At 33.1% G+C, this 14,388-nt stretch overlaps 1 protein-coding gene across 2 annotated transcripts in view; it reads left to right on the top strand.

The window, feature by feature from the left end:
• CCSER1 (coiled-coil serine rich protein 1) overlaps positions 1-14,388 on the top strand; it is a 1,210,854-nt gene that overhangs the window by 399,671 nt on the left and 796,795 nt on the right. For both annotated transcript variants that reach the window (XM_035004506.1, XM_035004507.1), the window contains exon 7: positions 9,567-9,644. In XM_035004506.1, coding sequence (XP_034860397.1) covers positions 9,567-9,644 — 78 coding nt within the window. The remainder of the gene's footprint in view (positions 1-9,566; positions 9,645-14,388) is intronic.

Genomic DNA, 14,388 nt, shown 5'->3' with positions numbered 1-14,388 from the left:
TTCTGTAGCATGTAACTTCCCAACCACAGTGCTTATTCCTCTATTAGAATGGATGCTTAAGTGTTAGCCACATGGTTTTGTGAAAATTATTTAGCCACATAAAGCTGGATTATCAGTATGTCAGCTATGTACTTAAGGCTCCATTGCTTATTCTCCATTTATTGGATTGGCTCTGTGTTGGGTGTGTTCCTAGAAATATACCATCCACTTGGTGGCCTCTGGCAATTCAGATAGAAACACATTCTATGACCTTAGCAACATTAGCTGAATGAGAGCATTTCTTTCTCAAAATTCCAACACAATTCCCATATCTGAGTTTCATTTAAATGAATTGGCTCGTGCGCCTTGCTTTTTTGTATAGAACAGTTTAGCTAGGCCTTGGTTATATGCTCACACCTATTTCAAGGATATTGGATCAGCAGTACTCAAGACAACTGGATTGAAAGTTTAGGAGAAATCACTCCCCAAAGGAAAATTCAAATGTTGTTAACATAGTAAAGTGGATTAGATGCTGGGAAGGCAAAAACAGCAGATATCACCTACAAGAAGATATTACAAAGGGAAAAAAAAACACCTTGTATTTTCATTTGGAGAAAATAGGACCAAGAAAAGACTTGACTCACATTGATAAGGTTGGTGAGCTTGGCCAAAGTACATTGATTTAGACATTGAATTCAATTTACTGTTGCTCTCATTTTGTTTACTGCCAAAAAATAAAAATAAAAAGTAAATAAGGGATATATATCACTTAAGGAATGAAATGAGTAGGATCAGCTTCCCCATGGCTAACTTGGTTCCTCAAAGAAGTGTGCCTGAAATTCAGCGGTCAGCACCCTGGACTGGAGGGGCCCAGGGCTGTCAGCTCATTGCCAGTTGTAGGATATACTTGATGAAGGACACAAATTAGCTCTCCAGAATGTGCCCGCTACTATATGAAGACTGTCTTTCTGTGCCACAATTAAATACTCTGCATTCCTTTTCTTACTAAGTCTTTGGGACAACCACATCTTAACAGTGAGATGAGTCATGGCAAAAATGAAAATCTAAGGTCAGGGAAGCCTAATGTGTCCTTAATACTTTTTGGATGGCTGAACAAGTAAATGAATCTTCACAGAAAATTGGCATTTGAAGAAGAAAAATATTTTCAAGAAAAGTAGCCCGTTTATACTACAGAAATACAAATTATCCTATGGACTTTATCAGCAATAACACCAATGATTACTAGAACAACAAAATACTATAACGTGGTGTGTTTTATAAATATTATTTTAGAACTATAAGAATGCATGCTCAAATTAACACATTAAGGTAAACATTTAATTTTATTAGGCCTACAGAATTACCTTATACAACTTACCTTAATGGCTTAAAAAATATTTCACTTATACTCAAACCTGTTTATGTACTCAGCAGATTTGAGCCCAATTGATCATGTTTCACTTCAAGAAATGCTTATAAATAAACTTTAATCCCATAGGACAGATCCATTAATTATTCTTTCAGGGGAGGTATAATTAATGGATCTGTTCTATAGAATTATGGCATTCAGTAAATATTAATAATGCAAATTCACTCTACCAAGCACCTTAAGAGTACCCAAACAAATAGATCATTTTATATGGCTTCAGCTTTCCTTCAGCATTCCTGTAGGGAACATGAAAGCATGCAAAACAATTTAGCATCAGCTTTTCAGTGAGCTCTTCATAGAAGATTAAAGATTCTTTGGTGGAGCTGTTACACATCCCAATAAAATAGTCTGTCAAAATTCATTTTTTTAAAGGTTATAAAAGCCCTAATGAAAGCTTAGAAGCTATGAATACAATGACAGTCATGTATTATAATCCTGAAAAGCCTGGTTATATTGTGAATGAAGAATATTTTTAAATGAACTTTTTATTTTAAAAGTTTCATATGTATAGAAAATTTGCAGAGGTAGTACAGAGAACTCCCATACACCTGTCATTCAGTTTCCTCAATTGTTATCATCTTACCTCACAGAGTACTTTTGTCACAGCTAAGAACCAATATAGGTACATTACTATTAACTAAACTTAACAATGTATTCAAATGATACCAGTTTTCCCTAATATCCTTTTTGTTACTGCAGGATTTTATCCAGGATACCATATTACATTTAGCCATTATGTCTCTCTAATGACATGATATGTAATAGTTCTCAGACTTGCCTTGTCCTTGATGACCTTGACTTTGACTGGTTAGATTTTATGCAGAATGCCCCTCAATTTGGGTTTGTCTGATATTTTTCTCATAATTAGACTGAGGTGGGAGAAAGACCACAGAGGTGAAGTACCCCTCTTATCATATTATGTAATGCTATCTACATGGTGTTTACCATGATCACCTGGATGAGGTAAAATTTGCTGGGTTTTTCCACTGTAAAGTTACCATTCCCCTTTTCATACTCTACTCTTTGGAATTAACTGACTAAAACACAGCCTGGAGGTTGGTTGTGGGGTGGGGTGTAAATTCTCGAAGAGAGGGAGTAGCTGCATAATTTATTTGAAATTCTTCTGTAAGAGAGATTTGACTTTTCTCTCCAGTTATTTATTTATTCAGTTCCTTACTTATTTATATATGAATTCATGATTTTTTAAATTTTGTTTTAATCTTCGGATTATAACTCCAAGATGATGTTATTTATTTTGTTGCTCAAATTGTTCCAGCTCTGGCAGTTGGGAGCTCTTTCACTTTGGCTCTTTTATCTCTGGCATTCCCCATCCTTTTATCTTTTGAGCATTTTCTTACTTTCTGGAACAACAAAATGGTATAGAATCACCTAATACATTCTTTGCCCCATCCCTGGAATCAGCGATTTCTCCAAGGAGCCATTGTTCCTTTATTAGAAGAAAGGAATATCTAGTAATTGGGCATTAATAAAGAATATTTTATTTGATAAAATTAGCACATTTCCTCCCAAAATCAAAGGGAAAATACAATGTGGCTCATATAATAAAAATATCAATACTTCTAAAAAAATTATCTCATTTTCATGGATAAAAAGTAACTCCCGGGGCACCTGGCTGGTTCACTTGGTAGAGCTGTGACTCTTGATCATGAATTTGAGCCCCACGTTGTTGGGTGTACAGATTACTTAAAAAATAATAGTAAAACAAAATGCACTTATGCATTTTTAAAAAAGTAACTCCCTAATTTATGACTTAATGGAGAATATTTCAAAATTAATTTTAATTTTTATATTCTTATATAAATGGCTGATTTGACAATTTTATACCCATCTATAATATCAAGTATAGATAGTTTGTGAGTTGAGAGTTCATTTCTTCATGTCAAAAGAAAGAAAAGAATACTATGTTTGTCAAGGCTATTATGATGAGTGCATATTTTATTTTTTAATAATAAAAATAGTAGAAGCTTAGAGAAGATGTGTCATTCAAAGTAACATTCTTTTCTGGTTTAGTAAGTATTAATGACATCTCTTACCCTTTAATTTCTCTATTTCTTTAGTGACAATATATTGAGTGTCAAAGCCCTCAGTTGTACACTTTAGTCATTAACAGTTGAGCAGTGTTAGTTGAGAGTGATTAGATTTTTTAGGCAAACTTTTAAAGCACTGTTTATAATAACAGGTAATATACCATTACCCTAAATTGTGGTCTGAAATTTAACCTGGAAGAACATGATTATTATTACAACAAAATGTTTCTTTCATTATATATTTGGGAAAGAACACCTACTGTTTCTGGATTTTTTTAATAGAAATGCTGTTTTAGTATAATTTATATACTTATTTTTGTATATTTATTTTTTCATCAATAATAACTTCTAGTAATTCTGCAATCAGTGTTAATAGTCAAAGTAGATACTAAGTTAGTAGTCAGAGTTGGTACCAGATACTCAAGTCTGAAGATTGAATTGAGGTCATTTATTTGCTATTTCCAACCTCCTGATAAGTTATCCTTGATAATTCATATATATTTTTAGGAGTCATCTCATAGGAAGCAAGGAAAGTTCTATTCAGCCTCCGCCACTTTTTTCCTCTTGTGTGGCAGCTCTTAATATGCCACAGTGGCATGGTATTTGCAGAACTTCTCTATGTACTTAAATCATTTTTTATTCCATTGAGGAATTTGAAAAAGAGGGGAACATTCCTCATCTTATCTCTTAGAATTTTATTTAAAATGGCTATTTCTATTCCCACTTGTGTCCTCTTTTTTTCCTCAAAGATGAGTCAACAGAAAGAGATGATAAACACATTGCTTTTCTTGCCATTTCTATTTTCTTTCCCACCTAAAACTTTATTTCTCTCTCCTTCCATTAATCTGCCCAGGAAGTTCCATAATCACCACTCTGATGAGAGTCTTTTATATTAATTTAAAATTTTCAGTATTTTAGCAAAGATTTCCTTTCCTCCTTTGACAAACCCACAGCAGATAATATCTCCACATTTTTATTGTAATTAAAGTATGTTAAATCATGGTAACTGTCAGATTCCCATCAAATGAGTGAGACTGGCTAAAGTGTCTGAGGTAACTTGCTAAAATACAAATTAATCTTTGTGAAAATCTTGTGCTGGATTGTGTACAATACAAATATTAGTGTTATTTAATGTGTGTTATATATCGAAAATTTGCAAAAGCATTTTCAAAGAATAGAATCCTAACTATGCTGTTTTTTTGGCCATGATGTATGAACAGAAAGGTTGGTAGCAGAAAACATAAGTAAAAAATCTTTGTGAACTTGAGGTAGGACAAGATTTCTTAGGTGAATCAACAAAAGTATAAACCACACACACACAAAAAAAAGGTGGAAAGCTTTGTTCTTTTGAAGACAGTATTAAGGAAACAAAGAAATAAGCCAGAAACTGGGTGAAAATATTTATAATAAACATATGTGACAAAGGATTTATATCCAAATAACCCAATCAAAAAGAAAAATAGGCAAAATATTTTAACAGACTCTTCACAATACAAGATATACTAATGGTCAACAGAAAAAAATTGATGAAAAGATGCTCAACATCATTAGTTATCTATGGAAATGAAAGTTAAAACCACAATGAGCTACCATTACAGGTCCCTGGAATGGCTAAAATTAAAGGAAAGAAAAAAAGGATAATGCCAATATTAGTGAGATACAATACAAATTGAAGTGCAATATATTACAATCCCTTTGTCATTTTGTCGGTTTGTTATGAAGCTGGCATAACAATGGATATAAATTTACCATAGGCCCCAAGTAATTTCACTGTTAGATATTTATCCAAGAAAAATGAGAACAGCGGTGGGTGGCTCAGTCAGTTGAGCATCCAGCTCTTGATTTCAGCTCAGGTCATGGTCGCAGGGTCCTGGGATCAAGCTGTGCATGGGGCTCCATGCTCAGTGGGGAGTCTGCTTAAGGATTCTCTCTCTCCTTCTCCCTCTGCCCCCCCTCTGCTTGTGCTCTCTCTCTCTCTCAGATAAATCAAAAAAAAAAAAAAAAGAAAGAAAGAAAGAAAAAGAAAAGAAAAATGAAAACATATGTCCACAAAAAGATATGTACACAAACGTTTATCATGGCTTTCTTCGTAATAGTCCCAGACTGGAAGCAACACAAACTCTATCAACAGGTGATTAGATAAACAAATTGTGGTTTGCCATTAAATATTACACTACATTTAAAAGGGTGTATCCTGAAATATACAACAGCATGACATGATGAATTTCAAAAGAATTTTGCTGAATGAGGGAAGCTGGGTACAAAAGAGTTCCTATTGTACATTTCCATTTATGTGAAATTCTAGGGAAGGCAAAACTAACCTATAGTGATACAGCATATCATTGTTGCCTGGAACCAGGAAGGGGGTGGCATTTGAATGCAAAGGAGCATGAGGAACATTTTGAGGTGATGAAAATGTTCTATATCTTGATTTTGGTGGTAGTTACACATGTGTATACATTTGTTAAAGTCATCTAACCACATACTTTTAAAAGTTGCATTTTAGTATAGTATGTTATACTTCAATAGAGTTGATTTAAAGAAGATGGGTTGGAGGTGAGGGATGAGGTAGTTTGTAAATTTAGGGGAATTATATAATGGAAACAGCAACAACAAAGTGAATAGTTTCTTCAAACTGAGATGAGTAGAAAGAATTTTGGAGAAAAATATGCATGAGAAGAAGGTGATATTCACTAGAATATTTCTGATAGGCTCAAAAGTAAATATTTGTCTAAATTTTATTATTAAACTTTAAGGTCACACTTAACGGTAAGCTCTTATGTAACATACTTAATGTACCTCATACATTAAGTATGTTACATAAGAATTAAGGAGGTTCCTTTTGTTGAGATGATTTGCTTATTTTACAGAATAATTCTATATTCCAAAGACAGCCACTTTCACATTATTGAGAACTGGCCATTTCCAAAGTATCTGAAATCTTTCAAAAGCAGATGAAGCCATAATTCTAACAAAATATTTTTTGAAGAAAATTGTGAAAGAACATACACTGCTAGCTTTGAAAAACTTCAAATGTAACTTATGAAGTACTTTGTTATTTTGTATTTAGATATGCAATTGCATTGGAATTGCTATCATTAAATGAAAGGGTAAGCTAATTAAAGTATGAAGTATGGATAAGATTTATATCTGAAGGGTTTACTATAGTATCAAATATCTAAAAGTGTAAGCAAATTGGAATGGCACCTAAATTACAGATCACTGAAATGCAAATGGAAAAACAATAAGCTAAAAATGAAGATACAATTTTTCTCTTTTTGCTTTGTATTTTTCAACTTGATAATTAAGTGCAGTATATCAGATGTCATATAAGATTGATTTGTTTTTTATTGTTATGTTAATCACCATACATTACATCATTAGTTTTTGATGTAGTGTTCCATGATTCATTGTTTGTGCATAACACCCAGTGTCCATGCAGAATATGCCCTCTTTAATACCCATCACCAGGCTAACCCATCCTCCCACCCCCCTCCCCTCCAGAACCCTCAGTTTGTTTTTCAGAGTCCATCGTCTCTCATGGTCCGTCTCCCCCTCCGATTTCCCCCGCTTCATTCTTCCCCTCCTGCTATCTTCTTCTTTTTTTTTTTCTTAACATATATTGCATTATTGATTTGTTTTTTTAAATCATTTTTCTCAAGATTCCCTAAGAACAATAGAATTAAAGTGTCATACTACAAGATGGATTTGAAAGGTAAAGCTGGAACACAGTTTTCTCTAAGAATGACATTCAAAGAATCAAGGTTAGATGATGCAAATTTTGGAGTCTGCTTTCTAACAGTGCTTAGAATGACACATTTATTTCTGGGAAGTTGTGGGAGACCTCAACACTAAAAGAAGTTAACCATGAAGCTTGATTTTGGTTCATGTTCTTATGGAAGTTCAAAAATCTTCATCTGCGAGAATATGATACAGGCTTTTAAATTTTTACAACTGAATGTCATCTCTTTCTTCTGAATATATGATTTTTAAGGGCATGATACTTTAATATGCTATGCAGAATATCAATTCTTCAGGAAAATACCAGATAATTCAACTATATATGAACTGTGTTCTATTACTTGCTTAATTTCTCATGAGAAATCCAATAAGAAAAACAGCTCAGGAGTCTTGTTTTTCTAGTCTGGAAAAAAAAGTTTCCCACATTTTCTAAATTTTAGAATCCTGTGGTAAATTCATTCCTAAGAAAACCTTTGTTTCTCTATTATATCATATAATCAGATAGTGAAAGTCAGCAGTTCAGAATATTTCCTGATTTTGATCAAATAATGGACAAGAAGTTCTGAATAAATTTAGAAATTAAGTCAGTAGCTAATTCACCTCAATTATCTAGTGTGTGTATTTTTCTGCTTCCTTCAGTAGATTATTGTTCAGTTTTTACCTAATTTCCTCCTTTAGACAATTTAAGTCAATGTGCAGTCTTAGATCAATTTCTGAAGTAGATGCAGTAGATGTTATATAAAAATTATCCTGAGTATAAACTATGTTTATAGTTCTTATTCATTGTTGCTGAAATAGAGTCAGAAATAATCCCACTTTAAGGATATTTAAAATGTGTCCAATTTATGGTACACCTAAATCAAATGAACTGAAATCAAATGAATGGAAAGAGACTCTTAAGAATTCTAACAGTTGTAGCATCTATTCTTTGAATGTGTTCTTTTTTGGCACTTAAATCGGCCAAACTTGTCTACTTATTCCCCTTTCACAATCAAAATTAATCCATTCTTTTGTTTTAATCTTCATTGCAAAATTTTCTGCATTTGAGTGCATGCAGTTGGTAAACAAGCTGGAATATGTTGCTGTTCATTCTTTCCAGTGTTTTATTTGCTTATCTACTTAAGAAGGAGAATTATTCTGACAGAGTGAGTTAAGGATATAGTAACATAACTTCTGTTGCTACCTATTATCAGTATTTTTTTCTTGCTTTTAGAAAAAAACAATGGTAAGCTTCTAACCCATACTTCTTTTTTTTAAGGCTAATCTCTTATTTAAGAAGTTTTAATTGATTGTGTTTTTACTGGACTAGAACAGCATTAGCAACATTCCTGTAATTCTCTTTTTGCGTAAATCCTTTGTTCTTACATTTCTTTTCGTTTTGTCTAGCAGAATGTAAGAAAGATTATAAAATGTCAGGGGTTATGAATACGGCAATTTAAAAATTTAGTATTTCTTCATTTTGCAATTATATATTGATGACATAGTTTTCATAATGAATAAAAACTGGATACAATTATTTAAATCTTCATTAAGGGGCTCCTGGGTGGCTCAGTTGTTAAGCATCTGCCTTCAGCTCAGGTCATGATCCCAGGATCCTGGGATTGAGCCCTGCATTGGGCTCCCTGCTCGGCAGGAAGCCTGCTTCTCCTTCTCCCACTCCCCCTGCTTGTGTTCCCTCTCTCGCTGTGTCTCTCTCTGTCAAATAAATGAGTAAAAATCCTTAAAATCAATCAATCAATCAATCTTCACTAGATAAACATGAATAATACTTTAAATATATGTTTTAAAATCAGCCTGAAAGATGCTGTTATTGAAATAACAGCATCCTGAATCATCACAGATACTGTATAACTTTCAAAAAAAGGGGAGCAAAAATCTAAAGTAAGCAAAAAGAATTTTAAATACTGTCCTGGCACAAAGATGATCATGGTATTTAATAAAATGCACTTAAAATGTACATTAAGAGGTGATAATTAGGCTAATTTTTCAGATAACTATTTTTTTTTAAGATTTTATTTATTTGACAGAGAGAGAGAGACAGCGAGAGAGGGAACACAAGCAGAGGGAGTGGGAGAGGGAGAAGCAGGCTTCCTGCCGAGCAGGGAGCCCGATGCGGGGCTGGATCCCAGGACCCCTGGATCCTGACCTGAGCCAAAGGCAGAGGCTTAACGACTGAGCCACCTGGGCGTCCCTAAGATAACTATTTCTAAATAAGGAATGATTCAGTATATTAATATAATGTGAATTTTTCTACACCCATATTTCACTTATTTGTTTTTCTGTTAAGAAGAAGGATTTGATTCTAGATTAGGAATAATAAACATAACTACCAAAATGTATCTCTTTAATCCAATTGTGTCTTCTTGCAGAGTGCAGATATGAGCCCAGCAAGTAGCATCACTTCACTTCCTGTTAGTCCTCTTACTGAAGAGCCATTGCCCTTCAAGGTAAAAAAAAAACAAAAAAATAGTTATTTGTGATACTCTTAGGATACTTACTTTACTGTAGTAAAATATTGCATGGTGTAGATGGTAAGGTGAACTGCTTTAACATGTAAGGATCTAATTTCAGATGGTAAAATCTTTGTTGTTTCGTTGTCATTCTGGTTGGTAAATGAAAGTACAGTTTAAAATAGAAGTTAATACTTTATAGACTACATCATTTGCCATGTGTATAAGTAACAGTGATTTCTTTGTAATAGTTTGATGTCACATGAATTAGAGGTTTTGAATCTTTTGTTTATCTTAATTTAAGTAATAAATTTAGGATGAATTATTTAGCCCTCATCAAGTGATTACATTTTCATCAGCTGGTTAAGTTTTCATTGATGACTCTAGCTCATAATTAATTAATTATGAGACCTTTACAAAGTAATGATCAAAATAAAAATTTGAAATACAGAATCATTCCTCCAAACCCATTATATTTTAAAAATATTTAAGAAAATACATAGATAAGTAATTAAGGAGTATGGTTTGTAGAATTCTTCAGTTTGGGAGACTATATGCATTACAAGTAAGAAGTGATTTTCTCGTTTTTACTGTTTAAGATTAGATGTATCTCTTTAAACCAAAGCTTGTAGATGAGCTGTTTTACATCTGTACCAGGGATGTTTGAATTTCATTGAAATTATTATAAATAAAGGCAATCCTTAAGATCATGGGGAAAAAATACTTGGAAAGTTGGGATGATACACTTAACTTACATGCAATAGTTTCAGTTTAATTTGGTTTAAAGACAGGTAGATGTGCATTTTGGGATTCATTATGATTTTCATGATTTTTGGATTTTATCATAAAGTTGTTTATTACTGTGGGGTTTTTTTCCTTTTCATATGAAGAGCATAACCTACTCAACTTCATACTGCTTAAACCTAGTACAGTGGCTGGTATTGATTTCTAAATACTCAATATTTGCTGTATTGTTAAAATGAGAATAATAGAAAGTTATGAATTTCATTGTGTGTCTTTAGTTTTCTAATAATAGATGCTTTGTTGTTTAATGATAGACAAGGGGCACTTGAGTGGCTCAGTCAGTCAAGCAACTGACTCTTGATTTCAGCTCAGGTCATGAACTCAGGGTCATGAGATTGAGTCCCGCATGGAGCTCCACGCTCGGCAGGGAGTCTGCTGGAGATTCTCTCTCCCTCTCCGTCGACCCCTCCCCTGTCACGTGCTCTCTCTCTCCCTCTCTCTCAAATAAATAATCTTTAAAAAATGATAGACAATAATAATTGTTAAAAGGTTATTTTATATCAGAGAATTGTTAAATACTGAATAGTATTCTGATTACATTATTTATTGAGAAGTCTATTATTCTACAACAAAAAAGAAAATACTAACATTTCAAAGTTTAGTGTTACTCAGTGTTTCCATCTTATGGTATATGGGACAAAATTTACAGAAGAATCATATCTTTAACAAGATTTTAATTGAATTCTCAAAGCATTACTAAAAACCATTTTCTCTTTTTAATATCTTGAAAATGACTATACTCCTTGAAAATTAATGTATTTTTTAATGGAAGTAAAAGAAAAGGTCAGATATATTCCAAAATGTGCTGACACAAAGCTAATATAAATATAATTATTTTAGTTAGTTTCTGTCACTGCTTCTAAGAGATCAATATTGTTCCCATGTTAATGTATGTAAGTGGTTTTATAAGCAATTAAAACTTCTAAGCACTTATAATATATAATAGTAGTGGTAGCCAGTGTAGTTCTAGTGCCTCTTGATTTACTTTTTTTGTGAAAGAAATATTATTTATATATTTTTCATATTTTTTATCATATATAAAAACATCCCACTAGTATTTAATAGTGTCAAAAATTAAAGTTTGAAATTATGAAGTAAAGCTTCTGCCTTTGTAAATGAGGAGCTTTTTTTGTAAACAAGGAGTAAAGCTCCTTATTCACCACTGTTCTCATCATTCTGTATTGTAAGCATGCCAACCATGAAAGCATTTGAGTGTATCCCTTCATAGAGAAAGATGTATGGTGCACAATTCTCTACATATACTACCACAAACTCACAGACTTCCCAGTCGCACTCTTGGTGCTGAGAAGCTTCTAGGATTCCAAGTTCCCATAATTGGGCAGACAATTTTATGGACATGTATTTGGAAACAAAAAGCAAATGTATAATCTCTATTTTTTAATAAAGCATTCAGGGTGACTTACACAAGTGGTCTATTCTCTATCACAATATCATTACAGAAGGGCAAGGTATAACTAATTTTGCATGGGTGGGAATAATATTTTATCAGATAACCATAATAGAATCATAAAATTTCAAGATCAGTTATCTGTGAGTTAGAAAAAAGAGAGAGAGGGGGAGAGAGAGAAAGAATAGACCACTTAAATGTTAATTACAATGTTTATGTTTCTTTTTATAAAATAACACTGAACCAAGTTGTTAACTCTGATGTGTCCATCCCACCCTATTCTTTTTCTTCCCTGCCATTCTCCTTGATTTCTATCAACCTAATCACTTCCAATCTAACCTGCCTCCTCTCTTCCTTTGTTAGGTTCAGTCAGATAGATATTTCACACCTAACGCCTTGGGGTCACCAAAATTACTGTTCTTTAATAAGATGATCCTTTTAATTTATTTGTATACACATAGTTATTAGCAGCCTCAGTCCATTCCTGGAACTAACAGTCCTGAAGCTGAAGCTCGCTTATTGTTCTTGACCCCTCCATAACAGTACACTTTATTATGGACCATGTTCTTTTTGTTAACCATATTTATCCCCTATTTTAAAATTTATTTGTATTTCACTGAAGCATGATCTCTAGGTTTTAGTCTCGTTTTCTCCAAAAAATCATCTTTTCTTTGATTAGATATGTTAATAAAAGGTATTATTCCAACCTTGCCCCTTTATCCTTATTCTGTGATAAATTCAATGGATGGAAATGAATTCAACTCTATTTTTCTTTACACTCTGCTTCAAGAGTACACCAAGGCATTAAAGAATATGCTTCATTCACCAATTTTCAAAATTTGATTTTAAACAAAAATATAGTCTTCTCATTGCCCTTCCTGGCCCATTGACTGCTGCTTTTCTGTGATACTTGGGTTTGTGGAGTGTCTAATGAGACTGGGCATCTAGTGCCTAGAATCCACAATAGAGCCACCCTGTCGGAGACCCAGCCACCTTTCCCAGGAGTGGACCAAGAGTGGTTCTGGGATATTTCTGGAGTCTCCTCTCCTTGTGAAATTCAAAGTTCTTAGACTCCTTTTTCTCATCCCCAGAAATCACCCTTTAGTCTAGACTAAAGAAGTTCCCTTTTTAAAAAAATTTCCCTTGGAGATTATTCCTCTCTCCTTTAATCAACCAGAGCCTGGGAAAAAAAATCTTCTCAACATACTTTTTAGAAGCAGAATAGAGGAAAGGAATTGTGATGTAAGATTTTTCTTACCTGAAAGAAACATCACTTTAAGAAGCACAGAGCCACTTTACTAAAGCAAGGGACAAGGAGGTGGAAATAAATAATGTCTCAAAAAAATTCATCTTGTCATGCACTCCTGAAATATTAGGGTAAGAAATGATGCTAATTCCACTTGACCACAGAGCCTAAGTTTAGGACTTAGTAACAAACATAGTTTGCTCTCACTTATATAAAGTAAATAGTGTATAGAAAAAAAAATAGTAATCCCAGAAAATACACACCTATCAACCATTAACTATTTGGTTGAATCATACTTTAAATTTGTCTATAGTTTCTATAACAATCACTAATTTCTACTTTAAGAACAATATTTATTTTTAAGAAAGCAGAAGAGTTCAGAGTATTAGAAGCAATCTTAGCCTAGTTAGGAGACTTCTGGGACAAATCTCAATTCTGACACTTTCTATCTGTATGACCTTGACCTGTTACTTGGTGTCTTAATTTTCCCATCTATAAAATGGGAACAGCAGCAAATTCTTCTTCATTGGGTTTTTATATCATTAAACAAGTTAACAGATAGAAAGTGCTTCAAATAGCACATAATATCAGTATATGTATTAACTATTATGTTTTGTAGAACAGGTATCTAAGTTTAAGGCAAGAGGTTCTGTATGATAAATAACATGAAGCAGAATTATTTCCAGTTAATCCCTTGCACTTTATTTCCAAATGTGAAAGTAGTAATGCACTTTAAATCTTTACTTTGCTGAAGAATAGTATTTAATATTCATTTCTAGAAGGCATGCTGTTTATTTCCTGCCCTCGAGTATTCAGATAAACTCATATATCAGATTCCTTGTATGAAAAATAATTAATGGAAATGTTCATTAATTATGAGGGAGAAGGAGTAAATACATTGAATCTGTCTTAAGGGAAAACTGGTGAATATAAGAAAACATTACTTAGAAAAAAGAAATACATAATTAATAGACCTGCAAGCATAAGGACATACGGCATCTTTTTACCAGGAATACACTGTAGTATATTTTCTTTAATTTCCCAAACCTTTCCCCAGGAATTAACCTGATAACCTCCTAAATGCAAGCTCCACTGAAGGAATATTGTTCAATCACATTAGATACTGGAAAAAAACACATTGTAAACAAAGCACTGTTGAAACTTTATTCTTTGTGTGTTATAATGTCAGTATACTAAGTAGTATCAGTTTATTTTGTCTGACAATATAATAGAAAAGAGCACAGTTGGAGACTCCGGGAGAGAGGAGTTAGATAGTGGCATGA

Source organism: Mirounga leonina, unplaced genomic scaffold, assembly GCF_011800145.1.
Source record: "Mirounga leonina isolate KUSES-001 unplaced genomic scaffold, KU_Mleo_1.0 Mir_129, whole genome shotgun sequence".
Lineage (NCBI taxonomy): Eukaryota > Metazoa > Chordata > Mammalia > Carnivora > Phocidae > Mirounga > Mirounga leonina.
This window is presented reverse-complemented; position numbering and strand designations above follow the sequence as displayed.